Source organism: Emys orbicularis, chromosome 3 (assembly GCF_028017835.1).
Source record: "Emys orbicularis isolate rEmyOrb1 chromosome 3, rEmyOrb1.hap1, whole genome shotgun sequence".
Classification (NCBI taxonomy): domain Eukaryota; kingdom Metazoa; phylum Chordata; order Testudines; family Emydidae; genus Emys; species Emys orbicularis.
In genome coordinates, this window is record NC_088685.1 from 159022565 (window position 1) to 159046490 (window position 23926).

The 23926-nt window shown below is 45.6% G+C and overlaps 1 protein-coding gene across 1 annotated transcript in view; it reads right to left on the minus strand.

The window, feature by feature from the left end:
• WDR26 (WD repeat domain 26) overlaps positions 1 to 6284 on the minus strand; it is a 38267-nt gene extending 31983 nt beyond the window's left edge. Inside the window, exons 1-2 of the mRNA XM_065400445.1 lie at positions 6185 to 6284; positions 6016 to 6072 (exon numbers count right to left, since the gene is read on the minus strand). Coding sequence (XP_065256517.1) covers positions 6016 to 6072; positions 6185 to 6265 — 138 coding nt within the window. The 5' untranslated portion in view covers positions 6266 to 6284. The remainder of the gene's footprint in view (positions 1 to 6015; positions 6073 to 6184) is intronic.
• Between the last annotated feature and the right edge of the window lie 17642 nt (positions 6285 to 23926).

The window sequence follows — 23926 nt, forward strand, 5'->3', positions numbered from 1 at the left end:
GTTATTTTTAAAGGTATTTTCTTACCTTATGTCAGGCAATTCAGCTTTTCCTGTGCCTGAATCAGCTTTTCTGCAACCAGCGCTTCTTGTGACAAGAGGGGCTTTTTCTGGCAAACTAAGTTCTATCTTCAACTTTTTTCCTCATCTCTTCCCCCTACCCTTTTCCTAGTTTCCCCTTTTGCTGCTACCATCTAATACTAGTAGTGCTGATAATTGCCTCTAGTGTCAGATGCCATCTTCCTCAACTGGACAGCAGGGAGTTTAAAAGGTATAACATTCGTTCAGTGCTGTGTGCTCATAGTTATATTACAGCTTCAAAGAAACCCTGCTGGAAAATATATCTGTTCATCAGATGATGTATCTCATGCCTAGGAGGAGGTCTTCAATATACTTTTCTACCCAATATGAACAAAATAAGAACGTTACATTGTTTGTGGTTAGACGGTACCTACATATCCAGCTCAATACTCAGATTTCCCTTCAAAAATAATTATGGCCTTGCAATGGAAAGTATTAGAAGAGACTTCATAATCCCTTTCAATCTCTATCCTGTATCAATAAAACTGAAGAGCCCCGAAACAGTTAACTGCAAACCTAACATTGGCAATATAGTTTGAGATGCAGTTAGCCACTTCACTTCCGAACGATCATTGTAAATCCACCAGTTCCAACAGAGCGTAGCTACTCTATGTTTCAGTAGCAAAGATTCCTCTGTGTATTATCTGGTGGAGAAACCCTACAGGGAATGATGTTCATCTTCTCAGGCTGAGGATTTTAATTCAGTTAAATGTTACAAAACCTGATGTACAGCACTAAAGATGAATTGAGGTAGAAGTGTCGCCTTCTGCTGTTTCTAGATACTGTATGACATAATTAACAGTAAAATTGGCTCAACGGTTCAATGTTAAAGTGACCCTACATAAAGAATTGCTAGGGTCTAAGTTTTGAGCAGGGTTGACCAAAAATCAGGTCAAAAAAGTTGTGTTTTTTAAGTGTTTATATTGTCAGTGCTTAAACTATAAAATGGGACGAAAGTGGATGGTTTGTACTTGTTTCTTTAGCTTCCTAGTTATATAAAAATTCTATATAAAATATGAACTTTAGAATTTTCTCCTAAAATACTCATCAAAGCTGAAAAAGCAAAGTCCAGGGTCTCATCGACATCCTTACTGTGAAAACACCGCAAACCCGATAAGCAAATAGCCCATTCTATAAATACAAGCAACACCATCTTTTGATATTCTGAATGTCCTCAAATTGAATCAAGAAAATTGAAGTGTTTTGATCTGTATTTGTGGTCAATGGAATGTGTGTTCCTATTTAGGAACTTTAGTTTTTCAAAAATAAAAGCCTAAAGTGACTTGTATATATAAAAAACGAGTTCATAACAATTTTATTAGTATATTGAAAATCTAAATAACTTTTCATTGTTAACAAAACGAAATTGCTTTGAAGTGACAAACATTGTCACTAAGAGAAGTTTAATGAAAATATAATTTTAGCCTCCTAATGCTGCAACTTTCATGTACATGCTTAGCATAAATAGTCCTGTTGAAGTCAATGAGCATATTTATGTGAGTAAAGTTGTGTCTGATTTGCAGAATCAGGGCCTTAACGTTCAATATTTTGTTTTTCCACCTATGGCAGTTTTGTAAAAATTGAACAAGATACTCTGCTAATAGTCTGCGTCTGACGAAGTGGGTATTCACCCACGAAAGCTTATGCTCCAACACATCTGTTAGTCTTAAAGGTGCCACAGGACACTCTGTTGATTTTTACAGATCCAGACTAACACGGCTACCCCTCTGATACTCTACTAACAGTGGCATTTAACAATAGCACAATTTTTTCAAGCTAGTTTAACAAAACCTCAACCCAATTTGAATTTTTTTTTTTTTTTTTTTAAAGTTGTCACTTGATTTACGTCAGCAAAGTAAGTTATTCCAGGCTGGCTTGGATCTCTGCTCTCCTGTCCACAGGGAGGCTGTGCTCGCCATTCCTGGGACAGAAACTCTTATGCTGTTGAGTAGCCTCCTCTAGGCAATCCAGCACAGACATTGGCTGAAACTAGAGGAAGCTGCATCTAGCCATTCTCTGGGCTTGTCTTCACTACCCGCCTGGATCGGCGGGTAGAAATCGATCTCTCAGGGATCGAATTATCGCGTCTCATCGGGACGCGACAATCGATCCCCGAATCAACGTGCGTACTCCACCAGCGCAGGTAGGAGTAAGCGCCGTCGACGGGGGAGCCGCGGCGGTCGATTTGCCGCCGTCCTCACAGCGGGGTAAGTCGGCTCGGATACGTCGAATTCAGCTACGCTATTTGCGTAGCTGAATTCGCGTATCTTAAATCTACCCCCCGCCCAGTGTAGACCTAGCCTCTTTTAGGTAACCAGGTACAAGGCCTCTGAGTGAGAGCATAAGGAAAAATTAGAGGATCCTGGAGTGTATCCTCTTCCAATAAGGAATCATTACATCTTTTAGGGCTTCTCTACACAGCAAATTACTTCTGATTAACCTCCATGTGTGGACACTCTAATTCCACATGGAGTTAGTAAGGAATAGTTAATCTGCTCTTAATTCACACCCTAGTTTATTCCAGATCAATTTTCACGTGTAGACAAGCCTTTAGCTGATACCATAGAGTTAGGAAACCTGAGAGCTCCCAGTTGGAATTCAAATGATCATTGAACAAAACTGCATGTAGAAGTGCTATTTCTCTTAAAAGCGTGATGGTCAAGTTCACCTAGCTAGGTGAATACCATTATTTGACAGAACAGCCCCAAATCAAGTGTAGACAAGTGAAATTTCACTTGGAAATCACAAGTGCACTGACAAATGCTGGCCTGCGCCAAAAACCAAAGTGGATATCCTTACGTTTTTTTTGAAAACGCCACCTAACAGCAGAAGAAAGTTTTGGTTTTCATGTTTGGCCCACTACTCTGGATAAGGCTTTCCTCTGACACCTCAGCCAATTGCATCCCCCATACAACGTTACACGAAGTACAGTCATGGCTAGCCACATTACTCAACAGTAGTACAGGGCACAATTGCCTTTCAGTGGTGTTTACAAAGGAACTGAGAGGGGAGACTACTTTTCATTTTCAGCTCAGGCCAGATGTAGCAGCTGTTTACTAATCTAAGTTTAAAACTGGGGATTCATTAGTTTGTACCTTAATATGCAGTACTTATAGCACTTTCATCTGTAGATCTCAAAGCACTTTGTGGGCAGCTTATGCTCATTTTCACAGACAGAATTTATAATACAAGTGCAATACAACTTTATGTTTACATAGCACATTTGATCAGAAGTTGTGAAAGCAGTTTGATATCCAGATCATCCTTGACCAAGTCACATTAAAAGTAAGATTCCCTAGCCTATTAAAGCTTACAGTAAAATGTCAGTAAGATTGACTTTTTACATACACACACCCACACCCACTCAACTTCAGATACATGAGGTCAAACTGCCAAATTGAGATTCAGAAACCCAAACCGGTATGATCTTGGTTCATAAAACACAAACAGCATTTCTTCCCCTAAAGAATATGGCTATTTACTGCACTTATTCTACTAAGTGCTGTTCAACATCAGCTGAATGAACACATTTTTTATCTAAAATTATGATAAAGTTTGACTTTAAAATAGAAACCAGAAGCATAGTACCTTCTAGAACATCATATAAAGTTGCCAAAAATAAGTGTACATTGAATTGAGTGGTTTTACTTTTTTCACCACAGGGTGGAAATAGATGAAGTGCAGGCATTAGTAAGATTACTAGTGATTAAAAAAAATAAAATCTGAATTATTTAACTCCGCACAACCAGTAGGGCCATGAGTGGGAGAAAGATAACCCCGCCCCTTAAAATAAATAGAAGTGCCTACATCATCACTGATGGTGCAAAACCCAGAGATATAATCATCTTTTATTAGATCTGATTATGCTCTATAGATAGTCTGAGCTGTGAGAAAAAAATTCTTCTTTATCTAGTGAGCTTTCCTTTTCCAGTTGCTACTTATTGCTCTAAATTGGGCTGAAATCTTGCAATAACCATAAAATAATTCAGACAAATATCTTCAGCATTTAAAAAAAAAAAAAAAAAAACCCCCCCACACACACCCTGACAGGTCACCTCTATAAGTTTATTAATAGCTTTTAAAAAAATTCATATACTAAAACATCTGACTCTAAAGATATGGATGATAAAACCGACAAAGTCCTATCCCCTCACCTTACATCTTTAATTTATTTTCTTACTGCTGTACATGTGGCAGACTTGTTTTTAAAATAAAAATCAGTATTTGTTATTTTTTTTTATTCATCAGACTCAGTTTAGATGAACAAAATACACTTTACAGCATTGATCTAGTTTAGATAAGGTGGGAGTCTGAAAACAAAATTCACATTTCTATAAGTTTTACTCAGTTGGAGTACATTTTCCCAAGGTTAGGGTTTACGTAGCCATTTATATTTTGGATTCGCTAAAAGCAAATCGTCCCCTTGTTTTCCTCTTTTGCCAAATTAACCTATTGTGACAAGTACAAAAAAATCCTTATAGTTTGACAATTTTTTCATAAATTAGAATGGACAGCACCATTTTGAATGGAATAGGGAAAATGCATATCCCCAAAATGTTACAACTCTGATAACGTTTGCTTTAATAGATGCTATGCTCTTATGTATGTAACAGGCTACCGAATTCTCACTCCTCACAAGACACTGAAAATGTACACATTATTTTGGTATATTCTGTTTGGATAGTCTTTCCTGACCCAGGTCTTTTTCCCTGCTGTCTTTTAAAAAGCTTGCCTTCCAATATTAGCCTGCCAAGCAAAAAATAGGAACTAGAACTATAGCTTCATAGAAAAGACTTTGGAGGGGTTAAACATTCACACAATTACAGAACAAGATGTAACTTCTTTCAGGCAGCCACTGATGTTTTGTTAAACATCTGTTTTTCCTACTTCACTTCCTGTTCTCTCTCTCTTCCCCTCCCCCACCAGGCAGGAAACTCTCCTCCTGACAACAAAATGAATCAGCTAGAAGTAAAAAGCTAAGCAGCCATCAGCTGATTCCTCATTGTTTACAGCCACAGGCACTTCAAAAAGCAGTGCTACTTTTTTCTCCCCAAATGACTACAAAACAACACTGAATAGCTAATGTCCAATTAATTTCAGTAAACGTTTAACATAGTAAAATAAGATGTCTGAAGAAAGACAAGGGCTGTATGTAACCATTTTGATCCTGGGTCATAGAAATAAACCCAGAAACACTTTGTATGTCAACAAAGTCCACAAAGTTACTGAAACCACATATATTAAAACCAAACAAGTTGTAACTCTGTCAAGTCACAGGATCTAAACCCTAGCATGAAACGAATGAACATAAATTACCAGACTGGTCTGCTTTAAAAATAATTTAAAAGAGGACAAAGCTCTACAAAAATTCCAGAGTGACACACACACATTTGTTCTTTAAAAGCCACCTAGAAAAGCAACAGTATTGTTCATTTTCTATATCAGCCACTATATTCCCATGACATTCTATTGCAGTATGCAAACCCCCACAGTACCTAGGTATTCTACATTGTACCTAAGCTTCGTTCTTTAAGACAGCATTAAAAAAAAAAAAAAAAAAAAAAATCAGCTATTTCAAACTCAGAAGCACTTTTAGAATTTCTTTAAAGTAACTGAATTAATTGGTTTCAACTGAAGTTATCCAATTATGGATTTTAAATTAGATATACAGATTACACAAGTTGTATTCTGATCATGAAGACAGACTTTAATAAATTTACACATTCAATGCACTGAGTATTGGTCTTAATATTTTTAGGCTTCCTCTCTCGAATACTACAAAATGACAGGAGACCAAATTAGTATTGTGCTTGGGATAGCAAGCTGCTTACTAAAATAAATACAGATGCCAACATTAACTCTGAAGTAGGTACAAAAAAGTGTATTACTACAATTATTCCCAACTACATCTGAAACAATTCAAAATGTGTCTCTTACCACAATTGCATGAGGAGAATGCACCAAAGGCTTAAGTTCATTCAAGTCGTTCTCAGCCTGCAAAAATTGGTATAAAAAAGAAACATAAGCTTGAAGAACCATGAAATGCATTTCACATACTATAAATTTAACAGCAGTTATGCAGTCCTATATGCCCCACATACATTACCTTATCCCATTCTCCTTCCATGACATGATTGCGGAATTTGGTAGCAGAAGGATGTTCTAAGCGACATCCTGACTCTTGCATGAGAAGATCAACAGTCTGGCTGCAGGAGAGATACAGTGTAAAAAAAAAAAAAACTGACCAATTTTACTCTTAAAATGCACCACCCACTGCAATAAGTCTGCTATAGTTAAAAACTGACTTTTTAGGAAGAAAAGAGTTATAACCAGATTCAGAAAAATGTGAAGAGATAAGTATTCCAATCACTCAAGACTCTTGGATAGACAGCTTTCTATATCCACAAGAGTGGTTGATTGGTTTGAAAACTTGCATGAAGTGCCAAGATGGTCTTCTTTGACTAACCAATCATCTCAGACAGGCATGTCCAGATAGAAATAAACCAGTTTCTAGCAGCAAGTTGTCTGCACGGAGGAAAAAATAGGTTATAAACATTAGATGTGCCTCTATAACCACCAGTAGAGAATGGGTATAAAGGGCTGCCACTGCTCTGTATTAAGATGTCTGCAGAGATAGCCCTAGCTTTTGTTCATGTCAGGACTTTAAAAGGCTGGTTCCTTAAAATAAAAAATAAGCAAACTCACTAGCTTGTAACCCTCCCCCTTTTATGCTAAAAATAACATATTTACTGTGGTGTAGCCTATAAACAGTCACAAGCTGTCTCCTGCTGTGGAGAATCTGCCTCCTTTGTCAGTGGTGTGTTTTATTTTATGTACTAAATTCATTAGACTCAATCCAGCCCCACAATAGTTTGCCATCTCTCCTTTGGTACTTCCCTTGTAGCTTTATTTTCTGGGGCATCAGCTATAGGACCCCTCCCAAAATCTCAGTATCCACCTAGTTGCTGTTACGTTTTATTTAGAAAAGGGGGAGGGTGGTGTTTGTAAAATCCAGATGGTTCACCTCTCTGTATTTTATTTCTATTTCCCCTCCCTCCACTGCATACTCACCCAAAAATACTGCAGTGCTCTGAGCCACAGAAGAATCAACATATTTGTAATTTTAATTTTTTCAGTCTATAGATAGCTTTTGAAAATACTCCTATTAGACATATGGCCAAACCAAACCTACAAAAGCTTTCATCCAATTACACGAACGCAGGCTCTGCAGTCAGAATCCTAAATGCTGGTTTAATTCTTTGGTTGGTTTGTTTACAATTAACCAATGAGCTCTTAAGACTTAAACAAAACAAAAAACCTCCAAGCGTCCAGGCTCCATTATGTTCACCAGATCACTTCTCCCCCACTATCACATTTTTATTGATCTGACTTTAGTGGTATGTGATTGGGCTTTCATAATGTCATCTTTGGCAGAGGAAGCTCTACCTGTCCCCTACCACGGTTCAGAGAGACAGTCTGTCTCGAATGTACAAAGCTGGCTGGAAGAGCCTTAAAGACAGGTCCCTCACGTCATTATTTTCAACACATCAGGTCTGCCCCACAGCTCCCCTTCATATACACTTATTGATCTCTCTTTATAATGGGATATCAAGCTGTGACAAGGTAGTGTGTGGGAGAAGGCGGCCCCTTTCCTCCCCTCCACCGTCCAAATCTTACGTATGTGGGTCATAAACAGATTTGTTGGTCTGTCTCCCATGGGCACAAATGGTGCCCTAAAATAGAACAAGTCTCCCAGCACCATTATTTTCCCCGGCCCACTCCTGCACCAAGCCAGCCCCCTCCCCCAGTTTTGACTCCTCTCTCCTTATCGATGTGCAATTCAATTACATCAGTGCGGATCTACAGTAGAGGAGGGGCCCGGGGCCCCCCATCCCCACCCAGCCTCCCTCCGGGTCCCTATGGAGGCGGAAGCGGGGGTCTCATAGCACCGCTAGAGGGGAAAGGAAGGAAAACGGGCCCTCGCCGTGTGGGGCCCCCTTACCCCAGCGCAGGCCTCCCCGCAGGGTCCCCCCCCGCCCTATGGGGGAGGAGGGGGTCGGTCTCCCCTCCGAGGGCGCGGGCACTTACTTGAGGCCCAGCCCGTGGAGGTGCTGCCCGATGAGCCGGATCACGTCCTCGTCGGACTGCGAGAGCCGCTTCTTCTTCTTCAGGGCGCTGCCGCCGCCTCCCCCCAGCTCCGCGGCGGCCGAGCCGGGCCCCCCGGCGGCCGGGACCCCGTTGTTGACGCTCAGGCCGCCGGGGCTGCTGCTGCCGCCGCTGCTATTGGCCGCGGAGGCGGAGGGCAGCAGCCCGTTGGCGTGAGCCAGCTGCTCCCCGGCGGCCGAGCCCGACGAGGCCTCGCCATTCTGGGCGCCCAAGCAGCCCAGCTCCGGGCCCGCCGGCCCCTGCGGCGGCGGCTGCTGCTGGCCTCCTCCTGCCCCGTTGGCCTGCATGGCGCTGCTGCTGCTGCTGCTGCTGCTGCCTCTGAGCGGGGCGGCAGGGGGGGCGAGCCCGGCGGAGAGCGAGGGGGACTGGGACGAGGTGAGGCCTGCTCTGCCCGCGGAAGCCCCGGGCTCGCCTGCTCCCTCCGCCGCCGCCGGGGAGGCCCGGGCTTTCTTCCGCGGGGGCGGGGAGGCTCCGCCGGTGTCCGAGTCGGAGGAGGAGGAAGCGGAGGCCAGAGTTTCCTCGCCGAGAGCGGCCGTGGTGGGAAGCCGGGGGGGCGAGGAAGGGAGGCGAGGGGAGGAGGAGCGGGGCCCTGTCCCCCCCGGGGTCCCGGAGGCAGCGCCGCCCCACTCTGGGCTCCCGCTTGTTATTGCTGCCGCTGCCCGGAGCCCCCGCCCGGCCGCCCCAGGCGCCCGGCCTGCTCCGTGCTGCTGGGTTTGTCACTTCTCTGCCCAGCTGCAGCCTAATGGAGTCCGGGCCGGGACGTCACAGGAAATTCCTATACTGCCCCCTACACCCACTTCCGCCGCCCGGAGCGGGTATGGAGCCTATGGGGCAGGGGGCAGAGAAGAGCGGGGCTTCACCCTGCTTGTGCAGCGCCAGGGGAAGGGGGGATGGCACAGACCCAGAGGGGGCTCTGCCACACACCTGTCTAGCTGCCTCCCACCCAGCCCTGTGTGCCTACCTAACATGTCTCTGTATACAGACTATGTACATGTGTCCTGATCTGTAATACATATGGACAGACTATATATAGGTGTGTATACATCTGTAGGCAAGTGTGCAAATACACACACACACACATATAGATAGATGATGATATACATACACACACATATATATATATATAGAGAGAGAGAGATGATATACATACATACACACACACACACACATATAGATATATAGATGATACACACACCCCAACATAAAATATGCTAAAAGAACACTATTAAGGTTGCCAGGTGATCACTCAAAAGTTAAATACCAGAGTTAAAGTGAAACCCTAATTTGGCCCCCTTGTGCCTGTGCATTAGGAGATAATCTTTAATTGCATGATCCCATAGTATTTTTTCCACAGAAGCCTACTGCCTATACTGCATGGTATAGATATTGCTCACTTAATGAACAGCTAATCAATATTTTTTCTCCTCATTGTTTAATAACATACTAGTCAAACCCTGCTCTGAATACAGAATTATTAATTTTTCATGGGCTTTATCATAGTGTTCACAAACCTCTATGAATTTATTTTCACAACATCCCTGTGAGGTGAGGATATTATTATCCCCATTTTACAGATGGGCTACCGAGACACAGAGATAAAAGTAAAAAGTTCCCAGCAAGTTTGGATGCCAAACAGATACCTAGGACATAATTTTGCAGAGTACATATCATTACATAGCACTTTATGTGTTCAAAGCACAGGTCCATTAACTTCATTTGTAGCTGTGACTGCTCAGCAATTTTGCAAATCTGGCCCCAGGATCTCAGGTTGAGCACACCCAGAAAATGAGGAATATAGAGTAGTGACCACATCTGAAAAAAATTAGTTTCAAGTGACTTGTCTAGTATCACAGAGGAACTCATGGCAGAGGCAGGGATGGATGCCAATTCTCCAGGGTGCATTCTCCAAGAAGCTGCCTTAACCACAATACAGTCCTTTCTCTTTCTACAATCACCTGTCTCATCCACTCCATATCTATCACAGACACATCTTCATGTGCAGGTGGTGGAATCCCCCTTGGTGTGCCAGAGGATATCCTGGCTGGTACCAGCAGACTTGGAGATCTCCTGGACTACAATCAGAGGACTGGGTAGACCCTGCGGCACTTGATCAGCACATGAAGCTGCCCATCCTGCATGTCTCCTGTTGTGTGCTCCAGGAGGTGCGGGCAGCCTTCCCTGCTGCTTCTCCCACTTTCCTTGAGCAGGTGCTGCAGGAGGGTGCTCCCTGCCCATCCCTCACGCTGGCCGTCTGGATCTTGTCATCAGGCCCCTGCCTTGTGAGCCTCCCTGGCCGCCCCGACATACCACCATGCACAACATCCACCTGATCCACCCCTGAACCACACCTGGAAAAGATCTGTATGCACTCACGCTTCATACTATACGCTTCCTCACCCTCATGTTCCACACCGACACCAAGTGGTGGGACCTGCCGCCATTGGAAGAGGGCTAGGCACCCTGGTGGGCCAGTCTGTGCTCCACTCTGGTTCCACATTCCACCGGGGATATTAGTTGGTGGCTCCTCCACAGAGCCATGAGCACAGGCATGTACCTGACGCAGTTCACGCACTCCTCTGATACATATCCTTCCTGTGACAAGAGGGAGACACTAGTGCACATCTATGTAGGGTATATCAGGTGGCAGCCCTTCTGGCTCCTCCAGAACCTCTTACTAAGGTTATAGCTGCATTTTTCCCTGCACTTCCTGATCTGTGCACACCCCATCTATGGCCCCACAAAGTCATGGGACCTTCTCATCTATCTTCTCCTGGCATTGGCCAAGATGGCCATCCATCACACCAGGAGGAAGTTGGATGGGAGTACTCTGTGACTGTGGAGTCTATTTCCATTCCCTTTTTCAATCATATTTGAGTAGAGTTCCTTCCTGGATGGTGTCTACAGACTCCTCAGACACCTTTGAGGAGTGGTGGGCACTGTCAGGGATTCTCTGCTCTTTGTCCCCCTCTGGCTGCCTCATTTTTAACCTTTGACTTAACAACTTTAACCTTTAACCTGTTCCTGTTTTCTCTTTCATTGTCCCAAGTACTCAACTGTGACTCGGGCTTAGTGGTTCCCCCCCTTAGTTGAGGGGGCGGGCCTTAAGTTTTGGGCAGGCCTAGATCTGCCTGTCCCAGTACTAATAAATAGTCCACATCTGTCACAGGCACATCTTCATGTGTAGGTGGTGGAGTCCCCCTTGATGTGCTTGAGGATAGTCCTGGGTGGTACCACCAGAATCAGAGACCTCTGGACTACAATCAGAGGGATTGGGTGGATCCCGTGGTGTTTGGCCAGTGCATGAGATTGACTACCCTGTGCAAACACCATCCTGTGCTCCAGGGGATGAAGGCTTTTGTCTTGAAACCACATCTTGAATAGTCCTGCTGTAGGGCACTTCCTGCCAACCACTCAACCTCAGCCCTCCAGCTCTTAGCATCAGGCCCCTGCCCTGTGAGTCCGCCTCTCCCTCCCCCCCCCCCCGATACCTCTGATGCACCATCCAGCAGGCCCTTCTCCAAACCGTGCCCCAAGAACATCTCTACATGTATGTGCTTCATACCATCCACTTCCTTGCCCTCATGTCCCGCCCCAACACTAAGTGGTGGGACCTGCTGTCACTTGCGGAGGGTGGAGAGACCCGGTGGGCCAGCCTGTACACCATCAGGACCCATGATCCACTGGGGATCTCAGTTGGCTCCTTCATGGACACATGAACATGGGCATATGACTGGCACAGTTTACAGAATTCCCCGACACTTGTCCTTTATGCGGCAAGAGGGAGACTCTGACACACATCTACATAGAATGTGTCAGCTGCTGCCTCTCTTTTGGCTACTCCAGAACCTTCTGATGAGACCCACCCATCTCAGTACCTTCAATAGGCTTAAGAGGGAACTGGGTCCATGTGACGTGGTATACCAGATGCTCTGAGGCCCCCTGCTGGAGATCTTGTGGCCCTGCCACACCCCACCCCAAAAAAGGGCAGTGGAGAGGGTCCTCCAAGCTGCCTAGAGTGACTGTGTGGGACACAACCAATCAGGCCCAGCAGCCCGATATAACAAAAGCTGCAGGGCCAAAGCAGGGAGCTCACTTCCTTGCTGCAGCTGTAGGAGTGTGGGTGGCTGATAGAGTGACAGAGCAGAGCAGTCAGAAGCCAGGGAGAGTGAGAAGGAGCCCTGAGCTGGTTGCTGGGACTCCGTTAGGACAAAGCCCTGAGGTAAGGGTGAAGATGGTGTGGGGCCATGGGGAAGTGGCCCTGGGAATTAGAGAAGCTGTGTGATATAGTTAAAGGGACATAACAGATGGCTGTGATCTACAGGGTCCCTGGGCTGGGACCTGGAGTAGTGGGCTGGCCTGCTGGGCCACCCCTACCCCCCATTAGATACTGGGGGGAAGTGGCCTGGACATTGAGGCACCCCAAAGGGGGAACTGCACTATAGTGGCCCAGCTGGAGAGCTGTAGCCAGGAAGCCCCAAGAAGGTGAAGACATTGTCCCTGCTCTGGGATAGAGCAGGGCCCCAGGCTCCCTCCATGGAGACAATCTGAGAGGGTGTGTACAAGAAGTGAGTGCACCCTGTTAGTCCAATACATCTGAACTGATTGCCTGCTGCTCAGTTGGGCTTAAGGAAAGGTACCTTGGCCTTATAAAGGGGGAGACAGCAGAATTTGGTTGTTGGCAGATGATGTGTGGAATAAGAAGGTTCCTGCAAGGCTGTAAGTTAGCAGAGAAGACTGAACTCCAGGCAAGAAGTGTTGGGAGAGCAGGAAGACAGACCCTCAGGGAGGAGGGTTTCTGCCCAATTTGAGATTATGTAAAGGTAGTGACTGTTAAAAGAGGACAGACCTTTACGGAGGAGGGACTGGGCCCAGCTGAAATTTGGATGAAGAATTTGAAAGTTTGAGTTTTATTTTAAAAATCTTTTTGCAGGACTTAATAAATTGGATCCCAGATGGGAAAAGTTTTGAATATCTAGAATGTGGCCTTTTTAAGTGCCCAGGGGGCGGGAGGGGGGTGGAAAGAGGCAGTTTTCAGCAGAGCCATGGACACTGCAGGACAGGTGTGCCCTTTGACATCTTCCTACTTCTGGAACAAATGTAGGGATGCTACAGGTGATGGTCTCCTTTACTACACAGTGTTGATTCAATCCCAGAGCAGTTCCAGCCTGTGCACTGAGTGAACCAGGTGTTGTGTAGGAAAAAATAGTATGTGATCATGTAATTAAAACTGTATCTTAGGCACCAAAAGGCCGAATTAAAGTTGCACGGGCAACCTTAAGTCCTCCATTTAATAACTTTTGAGTGCTTGACTTTGCAGTCTTACTAATGTTCTTAACATCGTTATTTTGTCTGTAACTTTCAAAAAAGAAAACTTAATGGATTTTTTTTATGGGTCATCAGCGGGGTTGGAACTTCTAAATCTACTGCAGACATCTGCCACTTCAGCTAATGGACCAACTGATAACAGTGGTAGGTTGTTATCCTCTGTCAGTGGCGGGCAACCTGCAGCCCATGGGCCACATGTGGCCCATCAGGGTAATCCACTGGCAGGTCGCGAGACAATTTGTTTACATTGACCGTCCGCAGGCACAGCTGCCCGCAGCTCCCAGTGGCCGCAGTTCGCCATTCCCGGCCAATGGGAGTTGCGGGAAGTGGCACGGGCCGCAGGGATGTGCTGGCCACAGCTCCCACTGGCCGGGAACAGCGAACTGTGGCTACTGGCAATTGAAAACAGGGTCTTATAATGGCAAGTATTGGGCAATTTTCATAGGCTGTGCAACCAATCCAACCTGTAATGTATGTTTCTGTGCACTGATATACAAGTAGTGCATATAAATATTACATAGACTATATTATATATAAGTTGTGTGTGCATGCATACCTGTATCTTGTAATTATACAGATATTACAGGAGTTGGCCATAGTCAGCATAAAGCTGTATGGCAGGAATCCTTGCACCCATGCAGAGCTGTATTGACTTTCAGTAGGGCTCAGCATGTATGCAAGATTGAGTCATACTGATCCGATTTCAGTTTTGGAGCCTCAGGGTGTATCTATGTTCATGTATCTCTATGTTCTCCACTGCCTTGTATCACTTGTGCGGAGAATAATTCACTGATCAGAATTCTCCATTCACTTACACCAATCAGCATTTTAAACCCACATTACACGGGTGAAAATCACACAAGGCAGTAGAGAATCAGGATTATAATGGCATGGTTGCATCACAACTTCATTTAAAGATCAACTTTTCTAAGTCTTCTAAAATTGACGTGCTTAGTCAGATTCCTGAGGCACATCAAATTTCAAAGGAGGGTGCATGGTGGGGATAGTGACCCAAATTTTGGGTCATTTGAAATTTTATATATATAAAAATTTTTTTTTTACTGAGATAGAGATCAAAGTATTGTTGGTGTGCAGGTGAAAATGGATTCAGTTAGTCTTTACCAAGGTAGTACATGCCATTCTCTTAATCTTGGGAGACCCAAATTGTGAATGGGTAATTAAGAAAATGTTCACTTTTTCACTTGAATAGACGTGCAGTCTGGATGGATTACAGTGCACATTGCCAATAAAGAATAAATCTGAAAGGGTTCCTGTGCAGCCACTTTATGCATGCTTGGGTAGTTCAAGGGAATGTGCTGATGCCATTGCCCCCGGTGAACACCCTGCCACTAGTTCAAACCTTTGTACACATGTGCAATAAAAATTTAATAACTCATGTTGCTTACTACAAGTTGCCTCTGTTATGTTAATGTTTTTTGTTTTTTATTCAGAGGTTCACTGAACACAGCAGAACAGTCAGCAGCTGGTCTAAACAAAATTTTTGTTATATTAGGTGGGAAGGAGCTGGAGCCAGAGGACTTTGTGTGGTGGAAGGGAGGGGGACAGGTAAGAGGGTCAGATAGGGGTTGCAGCTGTGCAGGGGCCAGGAAATAAGGGTAGGTGGTAGGCAATCCTTAGATTGGCTGTTTGAGGGGGAAATCTGTGTATTTTGCTAGACCCTGGGGAACAGAAGGTGACAAGTGGCTATTTCCTGATCTCAGGGCAGATTAATGTGGTGGTTTCAAAGACTTGTATTGTGAAGGCTTGTAACCTACCACACAGGGACCCCTTTCCACTGAAGGAAAAGACATTGGCAACCCTGGAGTGCACGTGTGTGGATTTTGGGAGATTGCTGGATCACTAGGTTGTAGAAGTTTGCAGGAGAGCAAGGAATACACCATGACATGGGGATTGCTGACTACAGGCTCATTTGGGTGGAGAGAGATGGCCTGCCTTGGCATCATGTTTTGCCCACTCTGCAGTGTCTAATGTGATCTACTAGACATTGTGGTGATTCACTTGGGGAGAAATGACCTGGGCCTTATTCCTGGTGCAGGGCCATAAGCACAGACTGGTGGGATCAAGTCGTCATGCAGATGTGAGATGAGCAGCAGTGGCTCCAGAACGTTCACAAGAAGAAGCAGATGTTCCTTGAGATTTGTGAGCAGCTTGCCTCAATCCTCTAGCATCAGAATATACACAGAGGGAGGCCAGGCTGCTACAGAAGCAAGCTGCTAGAGCTATCTAGAAGCTGGCTTATGCCAGACTGTCACATGTCCATGGAGAACCAGTTTGGTGTTGGCAAGTCCACTGTTGGGATTGTGGTGGTGGAAGTGTGAGGCAATCAGGACTGACTTACCCAAAGACAGTGGGCATAAACAATGTCCTGAAATAACATCTGGTTTTGCGAGAATAGTTTTCAAACTGTACTGGGGCCATTGATGGACTCCTTTGCCCAGTTTGTCCACCACAAGGAGCATGTGAGTACATAAGGAGTAGTATCCTTTTTGGTTTATGCAGGCCCATCAACAATGAGAAGTAGGCTCATGGACACTATATGGGATGTAGTGGCAAGGTGCATGATGCCAGGGTTTTCTGGAGATTGGAACTTTACCTTCATGGACAAGCTGGGATGTTATTTTCACCCCGTGACATTGTTATAAATGTAGTCACTGTCCCCACTGTTATTCTGGAGACCCTGCTTACCCCCTTTTGCCATGGCTTATGAAAACCTTATCCTGATCTCAGAGGACCTGTCATGGAACAAGATAATACTCACAACAGACTGGTTCAGCTGCAACAGCAGCACAGCACTTAGTGGGTGAAAAGCCAGGCAGCCAGTGCATTGAGCAGACACTGACTGGCACTCCCTGAGTTCTTATAGTTGGTCTGTGTGGTCTCTAGTGGGCAATGACCAATGTGGGTAAGCTATACTAATTCAATTACAAGATGTGGACAGACTGCATGAGTTCCTTACAGGACATGGCAAAAGAAGGTTCAACTACACACTCAGTACCTGTAGTGTGATGGTTGAATGTGCATTTGCAGACTGAAGTCCTGGTGTGGATGATGACATTGGCATCCAAACAGTTCTATAAGCAATGGCAGTCTGCATTATTGTTGCCTGCTTTGTCCTTACAGATGTTGTGCAGAGCACAAGTGACCCCTCCCCGAAATGGGCTCAATACACTGGACTTCAGCCAGAAAGTGCACCTGTCTAGGTCATTACAGGGACAGGATCCACATGTGCAACAGAAATCAGGGATGCTTTGTGCACCATAGAATGGACTTGCCTCCTCCAGTGGGTGAGGGGAATGATGTAATAGGGAATTAAATAGTATTTGTAATGCGTGCCACAGTCAGCTTGTGGGTGTAGGCCAGATCCAAAGGGAGGGTTTTATGAACTTACATGATGCATTGTGTAGAATCATGTATATGTTCCTCATCACACAGTTTGCTTTACTGTGAGGGTATGTATGAAAAATGTTATCCACTTCATAAAAACTGGCCCCATTCTTTAGACACACAGCTCAACTGTGTGATGCTTTGAAATTAAAGGGATGGTTTATGCATGTTATTTAAGCATGTACTTCAAAGCCAGCTTATAGATTACTGAGAGGAAGTTCCTCTGAAGTAAATATAATACACCATGATAATGACACCTTCCATATGGAACACTTGATTTGTAGACAGTCATGTAATAGAAACTCTCAATGTTAAAAACCTGATGGGCAGACCAGCTGCCAGTAAAACTAACAATAGTACAAACAGTACAAAACCCAGTGAACATTAGTTGTGAGGAAATGCAATGCACAACAGTGCAAAACACTCATGCTCTATTGAGTGGAACTGAATAGAGCATAACTATAATTATATCTGGGAGTCCACTGTCTCTTGGTTCTTTGGCCATTCTAGTGTGTTTGATGAATGTGGACCACTGCAGGAGGTAGATTTGGTGAGTCCAACTACTTGTGACAAAGACCACACAGCCCCACTATTGTCCAAAGTGTGCATGAGCTATAGGACATGCTAGGATTGAGGGGATTCAGGGCATGGTGCTGTAGCATGAGGTGCAGCTGGAGGCTGCAGTCTTGCTGCCATGAGCACAAGCATTCTCTCAAACTTTTTTCTACTGCATTCTATCGTCTTCCCTCAGCCTGCATTCTTGCTCCAAAAACTGTGCTGCCAAACTCCTTTTGTCTTTCTTTCTCTGGAATTCCAGCTGAGGGTTGGCCTTCCACAGGATCTTCACTGTTACTTCATTTTGGACCTACTTCCTCCATGCCCCACTGCACTGAAGTTGCCATCCAAAGGCTCCTGGCTGCCTGTATGTGTCATGCAGAAGTAGAAGACCAGCCAAGGCAAGTGAAAACACATTGTCTGAGCATGGGGGGGGAAGGGGGAGTACATAGCATCTACTGCACAGGGTGGGGCTGCAGCAGCTCGTGGGCAAAAGATGCTATGTTTGTGTAGAACAAGCATAGAACCCAATGAGAATTTTTCTTTGAAGCTCAGAGGGCTGTCTGAGCAATCAGCAGCAAGACTCTAGACATCATTGGAAGATGCACTTTACAAATTAAATTTCAATTATTTATAAATCTCCACCATTTTATCCTGGGGTTGCATGGGGCATAAGGGTGTGAGTTTCAATATGCTTTACTACCTGTGGTTTTACTATCATTGGCTAGGGCAACAACTGGAGAACATTAGAGTTCTGGAGATTCTTGACTGGTAGCGTGACCTGCTCCCAGTTAGCAGAGGCTGGCCATTCATCTATGCTAAAGAGCTTTCTAGGCATTTGGTGACTGACCAGCATGCTTCTGAATGGAGAGGGTTTGTGAGCTACAGAGGTGGTCCTAATAAGTATGCCCCATCCTGTGAGAAGTGCACAACCATAACCAGCCAAGAATGGGTTATTCTCCATGGGCCAATGAACAAAATGCTGCTTTAGGTTGGAGACATAAGGGTGTGAGTTTCACCAGTAACAGAAACATGCTACAATCCCTGGGTTATAATAATTTCATTGGGTCATAAGCCAGAAATTCCTCCCATTTGTACATTTATAACCAATATGGAGGCAAAACATACCTGCCTCTGATGCTACTTTTGCCTCCTGGCGTTCTGCTGCTGGTTGCACTTGGGGGGGGCAACCCAAACAGCTCCTCCAAGTATGGTCCCAGGATGTGCTGTAGCTGCTCTGGTGGCATAGCCTCCTCAGTGACTGGCATGAAAACTAGGCTCACTTCCCAGGCTTCATCCGATGGCTGCTGGCTCTCAGTGGCTCCGCTAACTCAGTGTTATGAGCGTGCCATCCCTGCTTAGCAGACTGTCATATTGGCTCAGTGCCTGCTGAATCTCCCAGAATCCGGTCAAACTGCATGTACAAGTGGGAGGCAGAAGACTCCTTTCCAGAGGTGCAGTTACTGTCCCTCACATTGCACTAGTCCGTTTTAAACCACTTTACTCATTCCTCACTGATGGCAGTCTGGTGGATCCCCAGTGCTACAAGCGTCTTCAAGATTCCTTTGTACGCATGATCTCTTGCACTCCTACTGAAGTTGAAGCTCTTGGTTGCTTTGCACCAGAGACTTACCAGAATTTGACTCTGTTCCTCTGGCCAGCAAGCAGTGCACTTGCTGTGGGGCTTCTTCCTGTCAGTGGCCATAGCTAATAAAGGAGACTGTTAAATGAGTTTCCAGATAAGTGGTCAGCATTGAGGAAGAGCAACTATACTAGAACCAGATGGGGGTTGCTTCCTGTTCCTGGGAATTAAGGGGGACGTTTTAGGTTAGAAGGGATGAGAAACACAGGATTGTAGGAGTAGCACTGGTGGAATCCCCTGACAAGTCTGGGACTCCAAGCTTGAGCTGCGTCCACACTGCAAAATGACAGGGCTTGGACCTGAGTCCCTGAATGTCTTAGGCTCAGACCCACTCCCCCAGGTGGGCCCTGAGGGTTAGCTGACAAATCAGAAAGATTTGTGTGTGTGGCTCAAACCTGAGACTGTGCCTGGGTTTTACAATGCACAGTAGACATACTCCTAGGAGGCCTTTGCTCCAGGGACTGCATGTGAGTTGGGTTATAGGAATAGGGGGTGGGTGGGGAAGTATCAACAATAGAAATGCTTGCAGTGGGGGAGGGCTGGGGGGCTGGGTACAGTAGTGGGGAGTGGGCCAGGGTGGAGGGGAATCCAGTGAATGCGTCAAGGGCATGCCTGAGGAGGTGTGCCTAAGCAGGTGTAAGCGGGGGAATGGTCCCGCTATTGTGGGGAACTTTCCTGGCTTCTGCACTACCCCAGTGAAGTGGGCTAGCGAAAGGATCTGAGTCCTCGCTCCCACTTCCTTTACCCAGAGGCCTCCCTGCCCTTGAGCTCTCCCCTTCCACTCTCCTGTCTGGCAGAGTCCTCGTAAACCCCGACAAGGCTGGGCCCAGGATTCCTGGGGGTCTCGACTCCCAACCCTGCTGTGGTCACCCAGGACAGGGGCTAGGGTGTCCCCACTCCAAGGTACTCTCTTTGCACTTGGCACCTCCCTGACCCACTGATCATTTCATACAATTTAAAGCAAATACAAGTTGTTTAATTAACAATTAATTTAAAAAAAGAATAAGGAAAAATGGGAAAAGTTAAAGGAAAACACATCACCCCGCTCTGTGGCAGGGAACATCACAAACAGTGTCTCCGGAACATCAGGGCAGTTCACAGTCTGTTCCTTGTAGGTCCCAGGCTCCTTCTCAGGCCCTGGCTGTGCTGCAGAGACGCTGCGGGTTGGACACTTGCTCTGGCAGTGGCCACACGCTCTCAGGCTCTAGGTGGCAGGACCCTTTTTCCCAGCGTTGCCCCCGCCCTGACAGGGTTACGATCCCCCTCCAAGTCTGGCGTGCAGAGCCTCTTGGCTGAGGTGTCTCCCTGCGCTGGGCCTGCTGCCCAGGGTCCCTCTCCTCTCCCCAGCTGCTCACCGCACCCGGCTCCGGACTGCTCCAGCCCCAGCTCCACTCTGCCTCAGCACGGCGGCTGCTGCTGCTCTGCCTTCAGCTCCCTGGGCTGCTTCTCTGGCCCCTCTGGCTCTGGTTGCTACAGCTCTGTTCCCAGGACAGGTCTGCTCTGCAGGCTGCTTCTGTGACTCTGCTCCCAGCTCTGACCTGCTTCCTGGCTGCTTGTCTAGCCCCTCTGGCTCTGGTTGCTGCAGCTCTCCTTCCAGGGCAGGTCTGCTCTCTCTGGGCTGTGCTCTGGCTTTGAGGCTGCAGCTCTGCTTCCAGCAGCTTAGCTCGGGCCCACTCTGTCTGACTCAGGCCATTCCAGTTCACACGGAGGACAGGACCCCCTTGGCCTCCTGACTCCCTGATTAGCCTGCCCACCCTGTCAATCAGGCTGATCTGGAGCATTGGCCTCTCCCCATTGTTCCTGGGGACTGTCAGTCTCAGGCTCCTGATTTCCCATTGACCCTTCCCCTTTTAGTGCTGGGAGCTAGCCAACCAAAACACCCCCACTGAATGTTAGTAAGGGGGCAACAGTCCCCTTACACAGGGATGGTGTGGCCCACCTAGTGGCAGTGTGGAAAGGAAACTGCAAGATGTCCTATGTACAACTGCTTAAACAACTTAGACTTGTTAAGGTGATCATCACAGAGAATTGCAGGAGGAATCGCAGCCTAAATCCCCACTCTGGGGGGAGGGAGGGGAGAGCAGAACACAGGTTCCCACCCAAGAAAGGTGATGGCTAGAGGCCTAAGCATTGTGTGGTGCCATCGGGCCGGGGGGAGGGAGGACTCAAAAGTGCAGTTTCCTCAGTAAACTGATAAGAACCAGAGGGGAGGGAGGCAGTTGTGGGGTTTTGTTTTTGTTTCAGGGGGCTTGCTCAAGTGATCCCAAATTTGGACAACTAATTCTATCCTACACCCCCAAAGAGACATAGCAAATTTCAAGACAATCCCAGTGAGTATGTAGATTTCTGAGCACTTAGAGTAGACCTTTGAACAGAAAGCACTGCTCAACCTTAAGTATAGTGGAGCTGGCGCTCTGCTAGAATATAGATGCATACACAGAGGCTAGGTCTACACTACCCGCCTGAATCGGTGGGTAGAAATCGATCTCTCGGGGATTGAATTATTGCGTCTCGTCGGGACGCGACAATCGATCCCCGAATCGACACTCTTACTCCACCAGCGGAAGTGGGAGTAAGCGCCGTCGACTGGGAGCCGCGAAGGTCGATTTTGCCGTCATCCTCACAGCGGGGTAAGTCAGCTCCAATACGTCGAATTTGCGTATCTTAAATCGACACCCCCCCCCCCCCCCCCCGTAGTGAAGACCTGCCCTCAGACTTCGTCAAAATATTACTACTGGTTAGAGAACAAATGCACCAGATTTCTGTCCAAAAGATAATTGACAAAGTTATAAGCAATTGAAAATGGAGTTCCAAGGAAAAGTGTTGGGCAACATTAACAGCTGTCACAACATCTCTAGCTGTGATATATGTACAAACAGAATACATGATGGTGTGGAATAAATATTTTTATTGGCACTGGTGGCAACTCAGTCAATTGACTATTCTATGTAGTCACATAGTTCATAGACAAATATTTTAGAAATGCAAGATGAAACTAATTCCTATGCTCCTCCACTGTTAATGGCAAATGAAGAGCATTAAGGCTTTTCAGACTGAGGAGAGGAAAATTAAAACTGACACTAGTAAAAAAAAAAAAAAAAAAAAAACACCTAAAATAGAATACTTTGGAGTTGTGACATTTTTATGTTTAAAAGAGCTATCTTGAGCACTTGTAGCTAGCCCTGTAATGTCCCTTGTCCAGCTGGAAAACTGAATTTCTCCCCCCTCCCCCCCTTTTTTTTTTTTTTTTTTTAAGTATACAGCTCTCACTTGTAGGTCTGTAAGGCCAAAAAATATCCACCCTTCTTGTCACCTGTGCAGGGCTGAATATTGCCTGTCTGGGCCTGTAAATCCTTTTGTATATTTATTTTGGTGTGGGGTTCTATATTTGAGGGCTTTTTTTTAAAAAAAAAAAAAAAAAAAAAAAAAAGTGAGATGTTACCTTTTTTGTTGTTGTTGTTTTTTTTTAAAACCCTCAACATCTCACTTTTTTTTTTTTTTTTTTTTTTTTTTTAAATGGTGACTGACTGAAGCTGCTCAGGGGTTTGGAATGTTGGAATAAGTCCTAGGGAGATGGATTAGTGGGCAGAGTGCAAGTGAAGTGGTCAAATGTGCATGATAAATTGTTTGTGTGTGTGCATGCTCACTTTTCTTCCTCACCCATAGCTCATAGAAAGCAAACAAAAACCAAGGTGACTGTGAAAAGAAAAAGGAGTATCTCAGAATGATGGCATTTTCCAGATTGCCAAGTAAATGAATGCTTAGATATATTTGTCTATATATAGTCTCCAAAAGAAGAAACATGGACTGAGAACAAATACCACTTTTAAGAGGCTTGTCCTTTTCCAAAAAGCAGTCTTCAAGCAGACTACTGTTTGTGTGATTCCCAGCCATTGTCACAAGCTAACAGTACTTTAGACTCTCAATACATGCCATGCCTTCATCTGTCATTGATGCAATGCTTCAGGGTACTCATAGGGGGCGTGTCTCACCTTTTGGATGAGACATCAAATTGTGGTCTTGACCACTTCTTTTCAATAAAGATCCTATGATGCTTCTTACAAAAACAGGGGAGTTTGAATTTGGCCAGGACACTAAAATTAATTTTGGGTAATTACATTCCATCTACACCCTATCTAAATAACCTGTAATTTCAATGGGATACAGTATTCTCCTCCACTTCCTGCCATTAACCTTGTGTAATGCTGCCCCGTGGTGATAAACAGCCATCGGATTCCATCCTGCCGATGACTGCACTTGAGTGTGTAGGATGTCATTGAGCGCTATGGTATACCGCTCCCATTTAAGATCTATGAGGATGCTATGCGTATTACAAGTGTAGAGGGAAGCAAGGTAGGCTGTACCAAATGGTAGGACAGCATACAGTCAAGCCCCTGGTGGGTTCTCAGCACTCTCACACTAAGTAAAAAGCTGTCAGAAAGGAGAAGAAGCAAATATCCTCAGTACAAAGAATTGGGTGATTAAAGACAAAAGGTGATTAAAGACAAACACAGTACTTCCTAGCTGGGGGGGGGGGGAGTCCAATAGAGGGGTACAAAGGTAACTGTTCATTCCTAGTTGGGGGTGGGGCGGGAATGGTCAGCTTTGTCCTCTTATTATCCTGCTGCAGCAGATGCCTCGCATTTACTACTTGTAGGCAGTAATCCTGGCCTTCCCTTAGCAGCCATCTCCCAGGCTGCTGCTCACAGCTACCAGCCTCTTATGTCTCTCCTTGAGCTTGATTATCACTTCTTT